The sequence below is a fragment of the Squalius cephalus genome, assembly GCF_949319135.1.
Source record: "Squalius cephalus genome assembly, chromosome: 17".
Taxonomy (NCBI): Eukaryota; Metazoa; Chordata; class Actinopteri; order Cypriniformes; family Leuciscidae; genus Squalius; species Squalius cephalus.
In genome coordinates, this window is record NC_137138.1 from 17575622 (window position 1) to 17590053 (window position 14432).

At 37.0% G+C, this 14432-nt stretch overlaps 1 protein-coding gene across 4 annotated transcripts in view; it reads left to right on the forward strand.

The window, feature by feature from the left end:
• The window catches only part of dixdc1b (DIX domain containing 1b), a 29663-nt gene extending 15486 nt beyond the window's left edge, over positions 1–14177 (forward strand). For all 4 annotated transcript variants that reach the window (XM_079847268.1, XM_079847267.1, XM_079847265.1 and 1 more), the window contains exons 6-20: positions 2797–2903; positions 2989–3143; positions 3225–3314; positions 3700–3753; positions 4388–4438; positions 4749–4853; positions 4975–5028; positions 5493–5585; positions 9529–9594; positions 9671–9832; positions 9908–9974; positions 10644–10752; positions 10873–10981; positions 12597–12676; positions 12758–14177. In XM_079847268.1, the coding sequence (XP_079703394.1) occupies positions 2797–2903; positions 2989–3143; positions 3225–3314; positions 3700–3753; positions 4388–4438; positions 4749–4853; positions 4975–5028; positions 5493–5585; positions 9529–9594; positions 9671–9832; positions 9908–9974; positions 10644–10752; positions 10873–10981; positions 12597–12676; positions 12758–12764 (1309 nt within the window). In that variant the 3' untranslated portion in view covers positions 12765–14177. The remainder of the gene's footprint in view (positions 1–2796; positions 2904–2988; positions 3144–3224; positions 3315–3699; positions 3754–4387; positions 4439–4748; positions 4854–4974; positions 5029–5492; positions 5586–9528; positions 9595–9670; positions 9833–9907; positions 9975–10643; positions 10753–10872; positions 10982–12596; positions 12677–12757) is intronic.
• Positions 14178–14432: the final 255 nt, after the last annotated feature.

Genomic DNA, 14432 nt, shown 5'->3' on the forward strand with positions numbered 1-14432 from the left:
TTTCCAGGCATGATATACTCTGGCTGTTTTTTGTTTTTTATTAAACTGCTGCACTAAATCCACACAATGAATTTTGACTTGGGGATCCCCGGGCCTTAATCTGTCTGAAAATGAACATGAATTCTACAAAGGTCACCCAGACGGGATCCATTTGCTCTGTGTGTTGGTCTGTGTGAAATGCCAGTTAACGTTTCACTGCAAACGAATTGAACCAATGAGGTGGATGGGATTTATTCCCCGATATAAGTCTAGTATTGACTATGACAGCATAGTCTTCACACTCTGTCTAATGTGAAGGTCATTTGTGTCAATGGGTGCAGGACTGTTCTTTCATTTTTGTGACTTTGCTTAGAGGAGAATTGATGTAGGGGAATTCAACTTGGCATGCATGAAGACAGCAGACAGAGAAAGAGTGAGGTTGTTGGCACTGCAATCTTTTGCTGTCCCCTCACAGACAGGTCTGCCAGGGCTACACTTGGATAACCCATCATGGGTTAAAATTAGATCCATGTCCTTCGCCCCAGGGCCTGAAAGACATTGTGGTGTCAAGCCTGCACTCATCCACTAGTCTAATTCATGTGGAAAACTAATACTGACAGAAATCTCTATATTCATACTTTTCACATACACTCTTACAATGAAAGTGAAGATGAAGATGACGAAGATCCTGTTTGAACTAAAGAAGGTTTTACAATCTGGCGCCACAAAGGGTTAGTTCACCCAAAAATTCTAATTCGGTCATCAATTAAACATCCATCCATTCATTCCAAACCCATAAGACTGTTTATCTTCAAAACACAAATGAAGATGTTAAAATATACATATATATTAAATAGAGATAGAAATAGAGATTTCTGATCCATTACAACACAACTTTGACACTACAAAAAAGTTCATAAAGATATTGTAAGTTACATCGTGAATATGAAAAATGGAAGCTCAAACCACCTGCTTGTTTGAACCAATGAGGTGTGTTTTTGAGTTTCCATTTACCATATTCGATGTGCTCTATGTATGTGCATTGATCATAAATCGGGATGGGTATCGAGAACCGCTCCCATTTTAGAACCGGTTCCAAATTTCCAAGAATTGGTGATTCGATGAGAAACGTGCATTTCAATTCCGCTTCTCGTTTTCTTTGTGCACATTTTATTGTGATTTTAAACCGTTCAAGCGCAAGAAGACTTGTGTAACAGTATATTGGATCCGTGCAGCTCTTAAAGTGACAGCAGCCTAATAGTCATGCTGCTGTTTCTATAGTAACGTTAATCAAACAACAAAAGATACAGAGAAAATTCACTCGCTGTTCTTGACTGAATAACTTTTGTAACTATATATTTGTAATGTAGCCTATATTGTATTCATAAACTACACTGTTATTTAACATTTGTTTACAAATTCTGTTCCTGAATACCTGAAAATCTTAAAACACTGTTTATTTCAGTCGTATCTTTGTTCAGTTGTGTTTATTTGTGCAATTGCTAATTTGTTAATTTGTTCTTTTTTAATTACTGAGTGTTTACTTGTCTTTAATAATGCTTGAAATTTATATTAGTTTGGCTAGTTGTTTTTATATGGTATTTTTAAACCATAGACTAAAGTTCCTTTAGCCTGTTGATTTTTGTTCATGGTATTGATACTTTGCAGTCACGTGATATCTGACGGGCAACAAACGCGGTTAGTGCATCCAATCGCACAACAACTATCTGGCATGTCGTGTACACCTCAAAACACCAACTTTTGTATATTAAAACTGGCAACGTCCTGGCAAGATCCTTGATTAGTTTACTGGTTTTCGTTGCTAGAGAATGACGTTCTTGCCCGCCAGCCAGTACAACTGACGTCACGTGCAAAGTATCAATTCAGCCACAATGAAATGTTTTGCAATAAGACTTAGAATAAATGTGAATGAAACATTCAGTCGATAAGCAGAATCGAAATCAGAATTTTTTTAAATTCAAACGATACCCAACCCTAATCATATAGCATCATAGTTCTGTCATGACAACTCTCGGAGTGTTTTGCATGGTAATGGATATGACAGTGTTGATATGTTTGAATATATCTGCTACACTGCTGCTGCTGTTATTGCTGCTGCTGCAGAGCAAGTACAGGACTTACTACTGCCCATACATGATACGCTGCTGTGAACAAGAAAGATATGCTGCTGCTGTACAATATAGCATACATTAATAACCCGTTGCAGATCTATGCAGGTGGAGCTGGGGAAGGTGGAGGGTGTCTGAAAGTGCTTGCGAAGTACTGTGTTTATTAAGATTAAACCACTCAATTCATATGGATTTATTTTTACAATGTCTTTGAGCTGATAAAGAAGCGCTGTATAGCATAATTCAAACTGAAGGTGTTATAATTTTCATGCATGCCAGACATTGGCTCATAAGCCTGTGCCTTTGAAACGGATTAACGGTGCATTATTGATAGGGCATCAGATCAAACAGAAGCTCAGATCCTGACAGACTTGCCTGTTCATATTTGCGAGGAGTCTCCATGGCAACTGACTTTAAAAAGGCACTTTCTTCCTTTGCTTCAGGACTGTTTATTTTTATCTAGCTTTGCCTTTTTGAGAAACCAGATGCAGCACCTGATAAACATAAATTACAAAAGTCTTTGTGATGCTGTAACTCACTCTTGGAACAACTCAATGGTGATTCTGCAATTAGTGGAATTGTATTTAGAAATACAACAGTATAATAAAAAGGCATGTGTTAGACAAAATTTGACTTTAAAGTTATTAGCCCCACGTCAGAAACTGTATTTTTTTGTTTATTTCCACAGCCTCAGTTCACAGAGTCCCACCCACAGTCCCAAAGACTCCATCAGCCTATCAGACGTGAAGGCAGGACTGTTTGACACCTTGTCCAGGGAGAAAACTATTAAATCAGGTATTGATCCATTTCAATCAATCATCTGGACATTGATGGTCTCGTCCACGTACAACAGTCTTGATCTATCCCTGTTTACCATTAGAGGACACAGTGAAATTGGCCCTGTGTGACCAGGCCATTGTCTCAGGGCATGATAGTCAAGCTGGTGACTGCACCTGGGAGGACAAACTGTGCGAGCAACAGGAACAGCTGGAGAAGGAGATGCAGGAGGCACGGAAAATGGTGTCCAGCCTACAGGTGACACTAACATGTACTATCACCTAATTTAGTTTGTATTGCTTTTTGAGAGCTTGTGGCTTATAACAGGTGGTTTTGTAGGCTCTCCTTCTGCATGGTTCATTACCTGAGGATGAGCAGGAGGTGACGCTTAGTCTGGGTGAGGGAGTTGAAAATGCAGAGCAGCAACTGGTGCGTATCTTTATTTCTGTCACAATTGTGTTTTACCCCAAATTGGCCTCTTTTTCTTCCATATCCTGCATATCCCTCCCTCTTGATAATATGTGACATACTATGCCCCTTCCTCCCCCCATCTCTCTCATTCTCTCCTGCTCTTTCACTAAGCTCTGTCAGGGCAGATCATGTTACTCTCACGGTGAACTTTGCTTTGTTTGTGGGAGAGACGCAGGTATCCGTTTCTCCCCTTCTCTCCTACGATGTCTGTTTCTCTCCCAGTTCTTCTCTGTTTTCTATAAGATTGTTGTGTGAACCAGTTCCTTCTGTGTTTAGTGTAATGTGTAGTTATATATGTGGTTTTGTTCTGAAGCAGCCAAAACCCTCTGTTGTTGTGGTACAGGTTGTAATACGAAGTCGTCTGGACCAGAGCATGGAGGAGAGTCAAGATCTAAAGGTGGGCATTATTCATATTATTATATAATTATATATATATATATACACGTTTAATCTCTCTCTCTTTCTCTAATAACTGCATTAATAACTGCATTAGTCTGCTATCAATGGCTCAAGTCTCCGTAACTAGCTCTAAAATGACGTTTTGTAATTAGCAATGGAGGCTTGGGATTAGAGGCAAGAAATTAGTCCTACATACAAGAGCATTTTAAGGACAAAAACCTGACAAAAGTATATATATATATATATATATATATATATATATACAGTATATATATATATATATATATAATTTATAATATAATTTTACTGTATGTGAGTAATTCTAATAGTAATAATAAATATTATTAATATTATGAAAGAATTATTTATTTTTAATTTATTTATTTATTTGATATTTTTTTCCCTGGAAACACACACTGTAATATATTACTTTTCCATCTCTGGACTGTTTTAGCATATTTTTGAATATGATTTAAATTAGTTTGACTCCTTCATTATGTAGTACAGATCATTTCATAATCACTGTGGTATTTTTCAGTTTGGTCTTCGGTTAGTTATTGATGGGCTGATCTTGTCCATTCCTGATATTTTTAAAACTAGTCTAAGATGTGAGTTTTTTTTTTTACATGCAGAGGGAGCTATTGAGGTTCAAACAGGAGGCTCGCAACCTGCAAGGAGTGAAAGTGAGTCTTACTCATCTCCAAACCTATAAATATAAATAACACCTATAAATAATGCCTGTAAATAATACCCTCAAGGTGATGATAACGGGGGCAACTTTTTGAGCAATGTTGCTGTCAACCAGGTGAGACACTGGGCCCACGACTAATCTAAAGTATCCAGATTGAAATTTGTTGCCCATTCTCAATGGGAAAGTGCACAAGCAACATTGCCCAAAAAGTTGCCCCCGGTATCATCACCGTCACACTTAAAAGCATAAAGCAGAGCAAGTTAGATATGTTGAGATTGATTAACCCTGTCCCGTGTCATCAGGACGCTCTTCAGCAGCGTATGGCTGTGCAGGAGTCCTCAGTCCTGCAGCTCAAACAGGAACTCCTGCGCACCAGTATGGCCAAAGATGAGCTGGCAGGACAAAATGTGAGTGCATCTGTCTTTATGCTATGCATATTAAATTATTTTCAGTTATATCAGTTATATATTCTTTTCAGTACCATATCTGAGACCGGTTGTCAAGTATTATCTGTGTATATCTTCTCAGGCTGAGCTACAGAGGAAGCTAGAGGAGAGGAGCAGACTTCTCAGCGAATATAAGGCATTTTCTTTTTTTTCTTTTTTTTGTGATATGGAAAATATAATCATATTTATTACAAAAATGTACCATAATTCTACTAATTCCACTGTTTTTGATTGTTTTTATATACATTATAGTGTTTTCTATTTTTATTTGTGATATATAGTGTAAATTAATTTAGATCTTCTGTTTTTATCTGGTAATTATACATTTAGAAAGAAATGATCAAAAAACTGTAACTTTTGCTTTTTTTCGCCCCTCAAATATCTTCAGTCGTGTTACTACTTTTGATTAGTAACTCATAGTGTAAGGCTAACTACTTTTTCGAAAGAGTAGACTGACTGTACATTATGAGTAGCTTGTAGCTTTCCTTCATATCAAAAGATGCTATTTCTATAAAAGATATAAAAGATGCTGATCATACAGCTTTTCTAATTAAACCACATATATAATGTATTTAAACACACTGTCTTTGTGCTGCACAGAAAGAACTGGGCCAAAAAGATCGACTTTTGCAGCAGCAACAGCAGAAGCTGGATGAGGCACTGCGCAAGCTGACAGACAGCAGCAGCCAGCAGGTACGAATCTGCAGACTGTGAAGGAGAACTGCATGATGGGAATGGAAATGCAAAATAGTTACTGCTTTCCTAACAGAGGCAGAGATGGATAAGATGGATAGTGTTATAATTTAACATCATAAACCTTTGTCTCTCCCAGCGTTGTCATTATCAGGGCTCGACAAAAAGGACAGTGCATTACCAGTGTGAGAAAGGTTCGGGCTAGTTGATGGAACCAACACACATGGCCAAGTCAATTCAGTTTGCACATGCATAGAGCTTCTGTTAACACAAAAAGAGTGAGGGGGTGTAACAGAGAACCTGTTCTTACTTCTAAAAACAGCTTGAGACATGTTTTTCAAACCTGAACTAAAGGTGTGAAACACGATGCAACAGCCCAAAGTTGTTGTTCCTGTGTGAATAAAGTCCTCCTTATAGATGGTATGAAGATGGTACAGCTATTATTGCAAATTAATGTATAATTTAAAAAATAAAAACTATTTACAAGTTTTGCTTCAAACTAACTTTTTTTTCTACATTTGTCTCATTCATAAAGTAATATTAATATGTCAAATATATAAAAATTCTAAATATATAATGTACAAAACAAAATATATAATGAACATAAGTCTAGTATGATTTTATTTGTATATGTAGGTTAAATGTACAGTAAATGATTTTGAAACTTAATTGAAAAGTTTGTTGCTGAAAAATGGTAAAGGTTTGTTTTTTTTGTTTTTTTTTTGCTATTAAAAATGCCTCAAGGGCATACCAGAATTTACCAGAATTTTTTTTGTCTAATTTATAAAGTAATATTACTGTGTAAAAAATTATAAATATATAATAAAATATATATGATGAAAATACTTTCAATATTTTTCTAGTTGTACTATGAATGTTAAATGCACAGAATAATAACTTAAAAATATGCAGCTAAAAAATTGTAACGTTTTCTTTTTTGCAAGTTAAAATGTCACCAGGGCAGGTACCAGCCTAAACAGCCCAGCATTTTAAAAAATCCTTATGGTTGAGCCCTAATGATTATTAAGCTGTTTCCCTCATTATGTAGCTGAAGACTCCTGCACTTGTTTTTGTAGGACGATTGTGTGTGAAAGAGAATGTCTCTGTGTTTCTCAGACTTGCCTGCAGAGGGAGCTGGAGCACAAGGAGAGTATGTGGGAAGTTCGGATCATTTTACTGACTCGGATCTTTGAATCTCGTTCAGCAAAATGAATTAATCTTTTTTTCGAGTCATTTCGTTAATTTCAGCAGAATATAATTAAAATATCATGTTAAATAGACCAACACATCTAGTACTTACGAAAATGTTGATTACATTTGAAAAAATAAAAATAAACTTGCAGCCAAAGCCAAATTATAAGAAACCGAAATGTTTAATTAATTAATTAGTTGGGTCTTAAAGGGGGGGGGGGGTTTGAATATGATTTCACTTTTCTAACTTTAGTTAGTGTGTAATGTTGCTGTTGCTGTAGTGTGTAATGTTACAAGCTTCCTCCCGGGTTGGTGACATCACTAACCCTAACATTTACACAAACCCGCCCCTGGGAACGCGATTTATAGATTATCAAGACAGAATATGCTAATCAATGACTAGAAGATAACTACACATCAGATACAAAAATTCATCAACTAACCATTCAGAAATGTTGTCTATATAGTCTCTCCATCTTTGTCTGACTTTGGATTGAACATTAAAGGCTAAAAGTTTTTTAAATTTCCAGTGCATGTCTGTGTGAGGTAAAAGGACAGGAGCTCTTGAAGCTCCACCCCCTGTACCTGGAGCAGCAGCTCATTTGCTTTTAAAGGAACAGACACAAAAACAGTGCCTTTTTGCTCACCCTCAAAAAGTGACAACTTTAACATGCTATATAAAAATATCTGTGGGGTATTTTGAGCTAAAACTTCACATACACACTCTGGGGACATCAGAGACTTATTTTACATCTTGTGAAAAGGGCATTATACCACCCCTTTAAGTTCAGGCTAATGCAGTCTGTTAGTTCACCTCACCTCCTGATCCAAGACGTTCTTTCTTTTGCAACTTCAAATTTATCACGTCTGTTCCCCGCCTCTCGTGTCTGTCTTCGGGTTCGAACTTCGAGACGTTACGTTAGTTCAGTCAACTCGTCAGTGTCTGATCTGGGCCGTGTGACACAGCCCCCATATATGCATTTGAATGCACTGCAGTACCAGTCCGGAAACAGAAATGATTAGTTCATCTCTTAAGTCTCGAGTCTTCGGGTTCGGCCGGGTCCGAGTCTTTCATTCTTCCTGTCAGTCCCATAGAGACTATATATATATATATATGTGTGTGTGTGTGTGTGTGTGTGTGATCTAATCTAATAATAACAACTATAATAATAATAATAATAATAATAATAACACACCACAGATGCACAAGAAACATTTAACAATAAAAAAGAGACGGACAGGGACTATAGCCGCTTTCCGACCGGAGGAACCTTTTCACAGTTCCTAGAACTATTGGCTACTATAAGTACCCGGATGTCGGCGTGTTCGCACCGCAGGAACTAGGAACGATTTTAGTTCTAGGAACTCCATTTGTAGGAACTAATTTAGGTCCTACTTCAGAGTAGGGTCTAAACCAGCACTATAGGAACTACCCGTGACGTTAGTGTACGCTGATTGACCGAACGCACGCGGAACACCAGCACCCGCCATTTTTAAAACAGCTAGAATGTAAACACACAGATTATAGCCTATATATTTACTCCAGAAACTAACTATACAAACATGGAAAACAGTGATAGATGGGTCTCTAAACATTTATGCTGAAGAGAAAATCCAACGCAACTTTGAGGGGACCAAGCCAAACATGATTATGTTTATCTGCCCAGCTAGCAACACTGGACATCAACCACACGGCATAGGCTAATAACTTTTTTTCATATACTGTCTACTTTCTATAACAGAATAACATATTAAACACTACTGTTAGACATATCGCTAACTAATAAACACAGAGAATGCCAGCATTGTTTGCTCTGGCGTTCTCAGCGCCGTCAAAATAAAAGTCACGGTTCTTGCGTCACTCCCTTACCCCTCCTACCAGTTCCTATGGCCACTTGGCCAGTGCGAACGCAAACAGCAAAACCAAGTTTAGGGGAGAGTAGTTCTTAGAACTGTTTAGAAGTGGACAGTTCCTAGAACTAAGTTCCTGTAACTACTTGGTCGGAAAGCGGCTAATAACAAGATGGAACTTTTTTATTTTTCAGATAATGTTTATTGCACATATATTTTGATAATTTTATGTTAATTCCTATATATAAAACAAAATACATTCAGACACAGTCAATAATACGAATCTAATGTTGTATTTGTAGCGAGATGCCAGCGGTCAAGTGACAAAAGAACGAAGGACTCAGACACAAAAGACTCGAAAGATGAACTAATCATTTCTGTTTTTGCATTCAGCCTATGGGTTTGTGACTTGAAGAACGAACGCCTCAAACCCGAACCAGAAGAGTGAGAAGACTCGAGAGATAAACTAATCATTTGTCTTTCCGGTACTGACAGCATAGTCTCTATGGGACTGACAGAAAGAATGAAAGACTCGGACCCAGCCGAACCCGAAGACTTGAGACTCGAGAGATGAACTTATCATTTCTGTTTCATGTACAGAACCTATGGGATGTTGCGCGCATGCGCGGTCAACACAAAATGAACTAATCAGTCTCTGAGACAACTCTGTAGTCCCGAGTCATATTAAACATTCGTTCAAAATGAACAAATCGTTCATGAACGACACATCACTAGAGAGTATTCTCAAAGAGTTAGTGAGCCATAGGTGAGACAGAGGTAACACACCTATACATATTGGACTGTTTTCCCCACGGCTGTTTGTTTTCACACATTGCAGAGTATGTTTAGTGCTTCCATTTAATCATTAAAGTTTCAAGTAAAGACTTGTCTTATGTTTCAGCTTCCTGGCTCGCAAAACAACGGCTACTCACACCCACCGGTCACAACATCAAAACCACACCATGGGGTAAATAAGCCTAAAGCCTTTTCTCAGTGATATTATATTATATCTATAGAGATCTATGTAATTGTGTCTCTTGTAGGCCGAGGAGCTGCAGTTAGTAAGAGATGCTCTGCGTAGTCTGAGGAACAGCTTTGGAGGTCACGACCCTCAGCATCACACTCTGGACACGCTTGAGCAAGGTGTGGCCAGCCTGATGGATCGCCTCTGTGACCTGGAAACACGCCACAAACAGGAGAGGACGGTACGAGGAATGTTTGGCACCCGATCTACATTGCCCCAGAATTCTTTCTTCTAAAATCAATCTGTTCCTTTGTAGATCCGAGGCAAATCTCCAGGACATAAAGCATCTCACTCAGATGGAGACTCCAGGCCTCCTACTTCAAGTAAGAATACATCCTAATCCCAAAACAGGAAATGACAGGACTAGGAGGAACAATGTGAATTTGAGCGTTTAGTCATGAGTCCTTATATATCATAAGTCAGTGATCACAGATTAAGCATTAGAATTAATACAGTTACTTACATGTTGTGGCATTTCTGTCGGGTCCATATCTTTCTGTAAAAGCCTGATGGGTTTACCAAAGAATCCACAGTGAAATGTACCGAACAAACATTGAAAATAAATAGCCACATTCCTAATATTAGGATCACTTGAAAGGTCATTTTATTTTTAGTCCAAAGTAATCCTGTTGTAGCAATTATTATATAACATGTGAATGAGCGTGACTAAAGAAGCAATGATGCAGAAATAGACGTTGATTTGACAGTGGAGGCAGTCTTGTGCTGATGAATCCATCTCTATTATGTAATAAAAACCGGGATGTACAAAACGAGTTGCTTTTCCAGCTTGGCAATTAAAAACTGTTTTTGTACTAACATGGACATTTGGAGTTCTGAAACGTACAGTATGTTTTTATAGCACAGTGACCTCTTATATGTCAAAAAATCAGGGGAAATTCGTTTTTTTCAATAAACTTATTTGTACTAGTGTAGGTATATTGCTGCATATTTAAACACTACTAAAGTGAAGAATGTCCTCTGTTCACTTACAGAAATTGCTCATTCTCACAGCAGCCCTGCGCTAAACTCATCAGCGTGCACCAAAGTCCTGTACTTTACTGACCGCTCACTCACGCCATTCATGATCAACATCGCCAAGAGGTCAGTAAGACTCTTTGTTACACATATATTTGGCTTGAGTGGGTCTCTAGTCTTAAATCTCTATAATGCAGTATACTTTAAGTATGTGCTATGAAACTTTCCATTGTCTTATGTCGGCAGGCTGGGGGAGGTCACCTTGCGAGACTTCAAGGATGCCGTAGATCGAGAAGGCAATTATCGGTACCATTTTAAAGCACTGGATCCAGAGTTTGGCACTGTGAAGGAAGAGGTAATGCCACATAATCAATCAACAGGATATATTCTCTATATTCAAGCATCTAAATCAGTGGTTCTCAACCAGGGGACCTCAGAAAACTTCCAAGGCCCCCTGGATGAGAACCACTGATTTATCACAGACATGATGACTTAAAAATGATCTAAATAATATATTATTATTAATAATATAAGTAAAATTAATGCTATTAAAAATATATCAATAATTTTAATATAAATTATGTAAACTGAAATTGTTTCTTTTTTCCCCTCAATGCATAATATATTATTAACAGAATTATAACAATATGTATTCAAAGGAGATGTAAATGAATGAACTACAATTAATTTTGTGATTCCAGAAAGTTCGATATAAACACTGTTGTTTTTTATTGAAGAACACGCACTTTGTGAAACTTTCTGGAATCACAAAATGAATTGTGGTTAATTAATGGGTCAGTAAGTGATTTCTGAGAAACACTGTTAATATTTGAAATCAACACCCAAACAAACACAGTCCTCCCTCATTTGCTTCGCCCCCAAAATAATGAACACTCTATGCAACACAGGAAACCACCAGCTGGCACATCAGACAGTTCGTGCAAGGATGGATGACTCAGATTCAACAACAACATACAACACCATATCTTAGATCTATAAAATGGCAAAAAAAAAAAACAATGTTACTCACTTATGAGCAGAAACAAAGCAAAAGTCTGTTTTCAGACCTTAAAATTACTGTCTAAGAGCCATGTGACTGTCATGTTTGCCTCGTGCCTCGCTGTCAGGACCAAACTTCCCCTGTACGTGATTTTAAAACATAAGACGATACCCAGATTTCAAAAGTAGACAAACAAGATTTCACTTCTACTGTTAATGTCATTTTGGTAGGTTACATGGTTTTCACTATGAGATGATAGCCTAATTGTTATATAATTCAGTTATTTTTATGGTATTCCAAAAAAAAAAAAGTATTAATGTGATCTTTGGTACATTTTACTAGTATTTACCATACTTTAAAAATTTAAATGTGAAAAATAAAAAAAAAAGCATTTTCTTTATCAAAAGCCTTTTTTCAAAAGGTACATCTTGAAAAAGGGGGGGTCGTCTTATATTCGTAGCAATATGGTATATTCCTCTGACCTTTTCCTCTTTGGTAATATATCTCAGCCATCTCTCTTCTATAGTCTTTTTCAACAAATGTCCCGCTTGCTCACTCTCTCTCTCCTCTCCCGTCATGAGTTTATACACCGCCTACAAGTGTGTTTTGGTGCTCCGTGGATCAGTTCGATCCACTCCTATTTACACGGCCAGGACTATGTACAAACACCTTTTTTTCAGCACAGAACATCTAACAAATATTCACAAAATTGTTTGTTTAGGTGTTTTTAACGCTGTTGAAAATATTACATTTTCAACAGCATTTCTCAGAAATCGCTTACTGCACCTTTAAATGACCTATATCAACATTTCCCATTTCTGTTAAAAATATATTAATATGTGTTTTGACTGTACAGTCAAAAATGCTGAGAACCACTGATTTAAATTAAATAAATCAATTAAAACATTTAATTAAAATGTTACATATATTGTATAAAGAGAAAGTAATGGAGATAACTGGCTTCTCTCAGGTTTTCCAGGATGATGCAGTGGTGCCTGGCTGGGAAGGGAAGATCGTGGCCTGGGTAGAGGAGGATCATGGGCAAATAGGGTACTGCGTGCACCTACACAGCTGGCATCCACATCTGTTTCTCACCATTTTAAGCTCACTCTCTCTTTCTTTCCTCCACAGGACCTAACATGAGTCTGCAAGAATCTGTCAAAGGAAATAAAGACATCTGTGCCAAATATGAAATAACATTGATTTGTAACTTAAGTGTACAGACAATGGAGTTCTCTTCAGTGCCCTAAGAAAGTCCCACCCACTTTTTACTCAATCCTGCATGAGCTGAACAGCAGAATGAACCTGAAAGGACATGGAGGAACATCTGAAGGATCACCAAATGGAGAAAGTCCCATCTTGTGTCTTGTCCAGACCGGTTGTAATACACGCATATAACTTTACAGAGGATGGGAGAAAAGCATTAATGATCTGTTTTAAAGGTCTTGCCATAGAACAGACACCCATTCCAGCAAATGCTTTATGAGCAGACAAACTCTTCCCTTGTGACGCAAGGAGCCTTTTGTTTGTTACTGTAATGACACACTGGATTTCTCAATTTACCTACTTTAAAGTAGATTCTGCCAGAGTACTTTTTTGTTTATTTCGTTTAACCAAAATTGATATAATTTTGCTGTGGAAAGAGACAAGTAGGGAATCTTGACTGTCAAGAGTACTTGAGTGAATGTGTTGTGAATCTTAAGAAAGAATAGCAGTACAAATATGTGTGAGTATAGAGTGGAAAAGAGTTTCGCTATGAGATTGTTTTTGTTTTTTTATCTTAGAGAAAGAGTTTCCCTAAAACATATGTTAGACACATTCCAAGGACCAAAGCATTTTGCTTGTTTGATATATGATCTTACGATATCATTCAGTATGTCGTTTTAAAGAGCCCTCTGTTAGTAACATTCACACAGGCGATGAAGGCTTTTTTGTATGAATGTCTTTTGAGAGTTTGAACTGAAGATTTGACTGTATGGCATAAATGTGAGATTACTATTCATGATTTTGACACAATATATAAATGTAGTACATATAATTTGCAAGAAAGCGCTTATTGCAGGCTTTCAAATGTAATTTAGAAACTACGAGATGTGCTGTTCAACTGCACTGATTTGAGTTTACAGGAAAGTGCCTGGAATCTGCTACAAGAGAGAGGTGACCGAGTTTGCCTTTTGTATTTTTTTTTTTGTTCTGTTTTATATTTATGTAAATATGTTTATATCTGAGAGACAGAGCGAGGCATAGTGCCTTTACACTGTATAAATGATGTCCTATAAATACTGAATAATATTTTAAAGATATGAAAATGTCTCCTTTGTTTCCAAAAAAGGATATAATTACTCTCAACAGAGAAGCCTGTTGCTAACAAGAAAGATTCACAAAGGATGGTTATACAAGCAGCTGTATGCTTTACTGAAATTCTGCTTTTACCCTCCCGATTACTGCTGTTTGCATTTCTGGTTGAAGAAGATTGTTATTTGGTTTGCAAATAAACAGTTTGAAGCAGTATACACTATGTATGTGTTTTTATTAAATAAACGTAATTGTTAAAAGTATTATCATTAGTATTAATCTTCGTTATCCCCCTATAGTGTTAAAGAATATTACACTCAATAATATATCTTTATCATATGTATGTACAGAATGTTATATTTTTGTTGATATTTGGAACAGCACTCACAAAACTTATTTCAACAAACACTGTTTCTGAGGACCATTAGACTAAGATACCCATGACGTAAATAAAAACGTACATTCTTCTATCCCACGATCTCTTCAAGTAGATTATAAGTAGATTTATAAA